This window comes from Cyprinus carpio, chromosome A17 (genome assembly GCF_018340385.1).
Source record: "Cyprinus carpio isolate SPL01 chromosome A17, ASM1834038v1, whole genome shotgun sequence".
Lineage (NCBI taxonomy): Eukaryota > Metazoa > Chordata > Actinopteri > Cypriniformes > Cyprinidae > Cyprinus > Cyprinus carpio.
In genome coordinates this window covers 23738542-23746384 of record NC_056588.1, presented here as the reverse complement: position 1 = coordinate 23746384, position 7843 = coordinate 23738542, and the positions used below count along the sequence as shown (strand labels likewise).

Sequence of the window (7843 nt, the reverse complement as noted above, 5' to 3'; positions counted from 1 at the left end):
CATAATATAATTTAAATCTTACCTGTTAACGTGATTCCTGTTTGTGTCGTGGCTGATTAAGAAATAAAATAATATAAACTTTTTTAAGGGCTTCTAGAGTGTTTAGTCGGAACTGATTAAGAAATAAAATGTGGGTGGGGGATATAAACTCTTTTTACCATGGTGTCTCCATATTCTAATATACGGTCTTAATTATAAATCTCTCCACCAGGGGATGTTTCTTAACTTTAATACAGATAAATCTCTCCACCAGGGGATGTTTCTTAACTTTAATACAGTGTGTCACGTTCACTTAACTTTGTACACTTACATTTTTTGTTTAAACCGTTTCATCTAGCTCTGAGTGTTAGACCAGGATGTCTCCGTTTCATCTAGCTCTGAGCCAGGGCAGAAAATGCGCTGTTACCTATAAATTTCCGTTGCTGAATTATGTTCTGTACTTGCCAATTAAATCAAAAATATTTTCACAAAAAGGTTGCCAATTAAATCAAAAATATTTTCATAAATTGGAAAAATCCTGCACACGCTATATACGGTTTAAAATGTCAGTTAAGGTATGAAACCGACAGTTGTTTCAAAGTAACTGCAGTTCAGAAGGTAACCACAAGGTGTTGCCCGAACATCACGAATCTCCTGTTGAGTCTCTAAATCTAAATAACCTAGGTGTTATTGCAGGACTACCCTCTCAGCTCAATTGTTCTAGAAAAACCGGAAATGCATCTTTGTGCTGAGGCATTCAGAAGTTTGTCATCACACTGAAAATCTGGGATGTTTTCATTCATTTGAAGTGAACAGGAAATTTAGTATTTCAAAAGATTTAAACAGACAAGTTGTGTAACTGGAAGACTCATGTTTTTCAGTTGTTATTTTAACTGAAAGGAGATGGCAGCTACACAGAAACTGGCCTGTTTACGGTTACCTCCACTGCCTACTATAAAGGAGACTATCAAACTGTATAATCTGAGAGCAGAAAAACAGCTTTCTCAGAACTTCCTCCTAGACATGAGACTCACAGGTCAGTCCAACTATTGTTCATTCCATTTCAAAATGCATTAACAAGAGTTAGATTTCAGTGAAGTCGCACACTGTTTATGTGTGTGTGTGTATGTAATGTGGGTGCTAAATGTAAACAGCAACAAAATCCTTGTGGATTTCAGATAAGATTGTCCGGCAGGCGGGGAACCTGAAGGACGTGCATGTGTGTGAGGTGGGACCTGGACCTGGGGGCCTCACCAGGTCTATTCTGAAAGCTGGAGCAGCAGACTTGTTAGTGGTGGAGAAGGACACGCTTTATTCCAGGATTGCAGGTGTACAAATAAATCCATGTATTCTATAGAGTGATAAATTGGCCATTTTGAGATTATTGACTTTGACCGATAGCCGCTAGACTGGCAAGCAAAATTGTGTTATACACTTATACTCATTTTCAAAATCTATAAACAGGTCAGTCAATGAATACTGCACTTTTTATGTTTTATGTTTTAATGTTTTTATGTGAATTTTAAAGGAATGTAGTGTAAAACATTAATTTTGTGTTTAATGTTGTGCTATCATTAACTTTTACTACATATACTGTAGTGGCATCACACTATCCATTGGCCACCCTGCTTGTTAGATATTGGTATTGCAAGTGGTCATAAAAAAATAATGTATGTATGTATATATATATACATATATATATATATATATATATATATATATATATATATATATATATATATATATATATATATATATATATATATTAAATGCTGAATGCAATTTCAACTATATTAGGGTCCCAGGTACTTTATAACAACACCTGTTTCGTGCGTAAAAATATTCAAAACACAAAAACAAATAATTTTATTTACAATTTCCTTCAAAGAAGTGTCTTATACTCACTAAAGCTGCATTTATATTAAGTTTTTTTTTAATGTTTTTGAAAGAAGTCTCTTATGCTCATTAAGGCTGCATTATCTAAAAAAAAAAAAGATGCAGTTAAAAATGGTAATATTGTGAAATACTACAATTTAAAAGATGTTTTCTATTTAAATGTTTTAAAATGTAATTTTAAAAATTACATTAGCTGAAAATAGATATTTTCATTTTTAATAATATTTCACAATATGTTGAGCTTTGGTGAGCATTCTTCAAAAACAAAACAAAAAATAAGTAAAAATAAATTAAAGTCTTATCTACTATGTGTAAATATTTGTATGAGCATAAAAAGAGATAACAACTGAGACATAAACGGAACAAATTTCACAGACATTTGACAGAAATGGAATAATGAGTACCTGAACTGAGCGGGGCTCAATATCAAAAGTAGCAGTCAGTATGTGGTGTCCACCAGCTGCTTTAAGTACTACAGTGGCAGTGCATCTCATCTTAATGGACTGAGAAAGATTTGCCAGTTCTTGCTGTGAAATGTTACTTCACTCTTTCACCAAAGCACTTGCGAGTTTCTGTATGTGTATGTGTGCATTTGTCTGTTTCTAATTTTATGTAATATAATTCGGCTGAGTAAGCATATATTTTGAGGTATTTGGGTCTTCTTTTGTTTGTTCAGCTTTTTTCTGAGGCTGCCCCAGGAAGAATGAGGATAGCACATGGAGATTTCTCACATACAGACTGGAAAGTGGGTTCCCAGCCCACATTATAAACATTATAAGTGATCTCAAACAGTTCAACAAATAACTAGTACTTCGACATGGAGCGTTTATTTATTTATTTATTTTTTTTTGCACCCATGACAAATACTGTACAAGCAAAACACACTTTGGAAAAAATGCAACTTTGGATACTAGTGAGTATTTTGAATAAAGTAAAGACTTATTCAAAAACAAATATTTTTCTGAAAAAAGAAATTTGTGACACAGTTATTGCCTCCTCTTAATTCAATACATTGTGCAGTTTAGGATAGATAGGTTACATTATTTATACCCACAGGTAAATTAGTTTTTTCAGTAAAATGACAGTGACAACCATCCTTGACACACAATTTCAAAACAAATTTAAAAACATAAAATAAACACAACAAAATCACAATAAAAACATGATACAAGTGCTCAAAACTCCACATCCTACAGCTTATTTAACACAGTTAAAACAGCGGGAATAAAGCTGTTTTTATACCGCTTTGTTTTACACCTTGGGACTAGAAACCTCCGTCCAGAGGGAATGTCAATTGTCAATGTCAATTTTATTTATATAGCACCATTTCCACAACACATGGTTGACCAATGTGCTTTACATAAAAACACACACCACGTTTGCACAGTAAAGATAAAAGTAAAAGTTAAAAATTAAATTTAAAAATTAAAAAGTACCACAGCCATTTAAAATAATTTATGGTAAAAACACAGTGCTTCAGCCAGAAATAAAAGCTTTGTCAAACAGATAGGTTTTTTAATCTTGACTTAAAAATGAACACAGAGGGAGCTAATCGAATAGAAGAGGGCAACTCATTCCAAAGTCTTGGGGCGATAGATGAAAACGCACGATCGCCCCTGGACTTCAGCCTCGTCTTTGGTGTAACCAATAGTCTCTGGTTTGAAGAAGCTGAAACTTACTGTGCAAAGGGTGGGAGTCATCATTTAAAATAGAAGTAGCTGTTCGCTGTAACTGTTTGGTATACAGGGATGGTGGATATAACTGTGACTCACCCACCAATGGACTAGACCTTTTAACTATTTGGTTTTAGGAATTTCTCACTTTTAAGGATGTGTGACCAAACCATGCGACCAAAGAAAAGGACAAATTTACCTTTGTCTAGATAACTTTAAATGGGACTAGTTATGCTTGGCAAACTGTAGGCACTTGATGCCAATAGTGACCTTGTATTTATACCATAGTGAAACTACAGTACTTTACTTATATATTTACTCCTGAGAGTTTCTTGGGTTGCCAATATTCTCGAGACACATATCTAAGACAAAGAATATTTATTCATTTCATATTTATTTTATTGGTTATATTTTAAATTTTTATTTTATATATTTTACATTTTACATTATATAAAAAAAAAATTATGTGTATATATTAAATATTAAAATATTTTGCTGGACAAGTCAAGTTGGAAATGTTCTTATTTGAAATAATCAGTCATCAGAGAAAATAAGCCTTCGTTTAAATTAGTTTTTCTGTGTGCCCCTGAACGTACCCAAATACTGCAGCTTAACTTGTTTTTTATCTTTAAGTTCTTACTGTTCTTGTCTGACACAGCTGCAAATGGCCTGGCCAAGCATTACACCCAATCCTTCATAAAGAACACCCCAGACCTTTCAGATTGACCCTCTGTTGAACATGTATTAGAACTCCAAGATAGAACAGCCACTTTCTTATTCACACACAAAACAAGCTTAAGTCAATTACCTGAATGTTTGCCATTCTGCATTGAAAAAAAAGGACCATCTACAGACCATTAAAGGGGTCATATGATGCTTTTTTAAAGATCATTATTTTGTGTATTTGGAGTAACAGAATATGTTGACATGCTTTAATGTCCAAAAAACACATTATTTTTCAAATACTGTAGGTCCTCTATGCCCCGCCTCTCTCAAACGCGTCCTTTTCTACAAAGTCCCTCCTTCTGACAAGCGCAGTCTGCTCTGATTGGCCAACTGACCCAGTGCATTGTGATTGGCCAAACACCACAAGCACTCGTCGGAAATGTAACGCCCTTTCCCTAATCGTGAGCTTCATCTATCAAAATAAATGTAAAGACAGTTAATAATGTCCTTAGTTTTACCATCAGTTCAAGACCGAAAGGGGAACGCGTGACAGACACAGACACACACACAGGCGCATTTGAATGAGTTTTTTTAGGGGAGTGTGGCAGAGTCTTAACTTTGATAAAGAATATCTCTTTATATTATACACTATACTCTTCAAAACTACACATATCCTCCACACACAAAAAGATCTTAAAACACCAAAAAGAAAAAAAAAAAAGAAAAAACATCATAAGACCACCCCAATAAAAAATACTTTGTATATAGTATAAGTGGGCGTTTAATTAATTTTATATGGATTTACAACATTCATCATGTTGTCATTGTCAAGTGACCTACCAGTGTCATATGAGTCACTTCACTGCCATTTCCGTAGCCTGATGGGGTATTAAAGTGTCCATTGGATGTGCACTGCAGAAGTACTTACCAGAAGTACTTTCCTACTGTTTTATGAATACTGTTCATTTGGACTAGCTGCTCTTTTTGACATTTTGTTTTTTGCCTACTTTATATATTTGGGATGTATGCATATTTTGATGTAGTCACCTATCAACATGCTAGAACATGTTAGCAACTTATTAGAAAGTTATAAACTTATACAAACTTGTAGTAATGTGCTAAACAATGCTAACAATGTCTAAACACATTTCTGTTTGATCTTAAGTTTCTGCTTTCTTTCATTTTTTAAATTAACGCTTTTCAGGTTTGCAACAAATCAATGCTGTTCATTTCACATGCAAAGAGGACATTTACACAGAACTCCTAAAGGCACAGCAGAATAAAATTAGTCTTTTTATATTTGTTATCACGCAGCTTGAAATTGGCATGAATCATGCATACTTTCAGGCACCGTCACACTCTCAAGCCACAATATTAAATCTCACGCCAAATAAGACAACTCAAATCTACTCACAGAAGTTTTTCAACAGCATGGAGCTTGATTCTCTAAAATTGGACCACTCTAAAGTAGCAAGATTTAGCACAAATCAGTTCAGCACTTCATAATATGACAAGGCCTGCATACCAGAATTAACAGACTCTAAATGTCAAACAAGTATTTTCACCAAATATTTGATGTTGATCATTATATCAAGAAATTGTATTTTTATATGATCAGTAGTTGTAATAAGATCTCAGTAAATAGTTCTTAAATTTACAGGAAAAACAAATGTTATTAGATTAAATGAGTGAATATAAGTGTTCATTCTGAACATTCTACCTCTGATCTGTTAACACTCAGATTGTGCTTTTTTTCAGAAAATCAGTTTACTGTCTTGCAGCTTTACAGCTGTGGACAAACAAGCTAAATACTATTTATTTTACAGCATTTTTAGCAGTTTTGGCACACACTGTAGTGCATACAGTGTTGTTTAAATTGGTTTGTAAGAAATCTAGGTGGCTGGGAGACCATGCAAAGGATAATGTTAGGCAACAAGTTTGCTAGTTAGAGTTTCTTTAAAAAAAGTACAGAAAGTACATTTAGAACAACATTAAGACATGGGAAATCGTGGCCTAATGGTTAGAGAGTCGGACTTGCAATCCAAGGGTTGTGAGTTTGAGTCTCGTACTGGCAGGAATTGTAGGTGGGGGGAGTGCATGTAAAGTGCTCTCTCCACCCTCAATACCATGACTGAGGTGCCCTTGAGCAAGGCGCTGAACCCCCAACTGCTCCCTGGGCGCCGCAGCATAAATGGCTGGCCACTGCTCCGGGGGTGTGTTCACTGCTGTGTGTGTGCGCGCACTTTGGATGGGTTAAAAGCAGAGCACGAATTCCGAGTATGGGTTACCATACTTGGCTGTATGTCATGTCACTTTCACTTTTTTTCACTTTCACTTTAAGCTTAAATATTTGAGTATTTTTTTTTTTTAGCATTAGGATGAAATAGTTAAAAGAAAAACAGTCTTTTTCCTCTCTTTAGTCCCTTTCCTCTGCCATTTTTGTTTCTGTATCTCTCTGTGTTTGACTGCTCACATGGAAGGATGTGGGTGTTAGCTCATTAGAAGAGCATAGAGTCTTAGATACTAATACTAGTTACTAATGTTGTCTTAGATATGGAATCAGAGATGGTGACGATTAGTGTGTAATGATGCCCACAGGGCATTTGGTACGCTGTTCTTTTGTACAGTGTGGAAGTAAGAGCCCTGTTTGAAAATTTTAGCCTTGCTTCTTTACTCCACTGGAGTTTTGGGGTATGCCAGGGGTTTGTGGATAAGAAGGGTCCTATGAAAGAAAGTACCTTGCGCACAAAGTTTCCTTGTCTGTAAATATTTTATCCAACCAGAGTGCTTTGGAATGGAGAAGAGAAGAAAGGAAAGTGGGATGAATTGCGCATTCTCTTGGATTGAATGGCATGGATGATTATTTCATTGCACACCACAGCTTTTACACCACTGATGAAAGAAGTATCCTGCTTCATGAGGTTTCTCACAAGAAGTTACTGAAACATCTCAAGATAAAAAATTGTACAAGAGTGATTATGCACTGCAGACATACTCCTGAGAAAATGCTTAATTGTACTCTTTAAAAAAACGTAGGTGCTAACACTTGTAAGATATCTCAGGGATAAGTAATGACAGGACCCTTTTCCATCCACTGCATTCATTCCAGTCTTATAAAAAAAAAAAAAATTAAAAGTTGTTTGTTTGGAGTGTGCTACTGTATGTGCTGTTGGAAGACTGATATTTAATGGGGGGGGGGGATTTTTATTAAATTCTATTATATATAAAATCGATAATTAATAATAATAAAATAAAATTGGCCAAAGGTCGAATAGACTTGGTTTGAAGAAAAGACCCTAATCATATCTTGGGAGTCAAATATCACCACCATGCAGGAATATCTAGTAATGCTCTAATAACTACCCAGAATACCCTAGCATCACTGTAGTCTGTTTTGTGCTGGCAAGCACCAATCACAGTTTCTTCGAAAAAATGTAAAAATCTAGTTTACACAGTTTTTTTGGCCATAGGGACAGATAGATCTGGATGTGTTCTTTTTACACTTACATTAAAAGCAATGAATTCTCTTTGATATTAGTTCAAAAATTTAATACTGCAAATTTGCCTTTGCCAGTTTATTTGCTGTACAGAAGTGTGTGGTGGTATAAATGCCATCTGTGTTTAAGAGG

General features: G+C 34.9%; 1 protein-coding gene across 1 annotated transcript; it reads left to right on the top strand.

The window, feature by feature from the left end:
* The first annotated feature begins 658 nt into the window (after positions 1–658).
* Positions 659–3224, top strand: LOC122148211 (dimethyladenosine transferase 1, mitochondrial-like). Its single transcript, XM_042774451.1, has 3 exons — positions 659–1015; positions 1158–1307; positions 2552–3224. The coding sequence occupies exons 1-3, from the start codon at positions 883–885 to the stop codon at positions 2560–2562; spliced, it is 294 nt and encodes a 97-aa protein (XP_042630385.1). The 5' UTR covers positions 659–882; the 3' UTR covers positions 2563–3224.
* Positions 3225–7843: the final 4619 nt, after the last annotated feature.

Coding starts and splice junctions, on each gene's coding strand:
- LOC122148211 (XM_042774451.1), top strand. CDS start 883: ATGGCAGCTACACAGAAACTGGCCTGTTTACGGTTACCTCCACTGCCT. Junction 1,016..1,157: donor CCTAGACATGAGACTCACAG/GTCAGTCCAACT, acceptor TGTGGATTTCAG/ATAAGATTGTCCGGCAGGCG.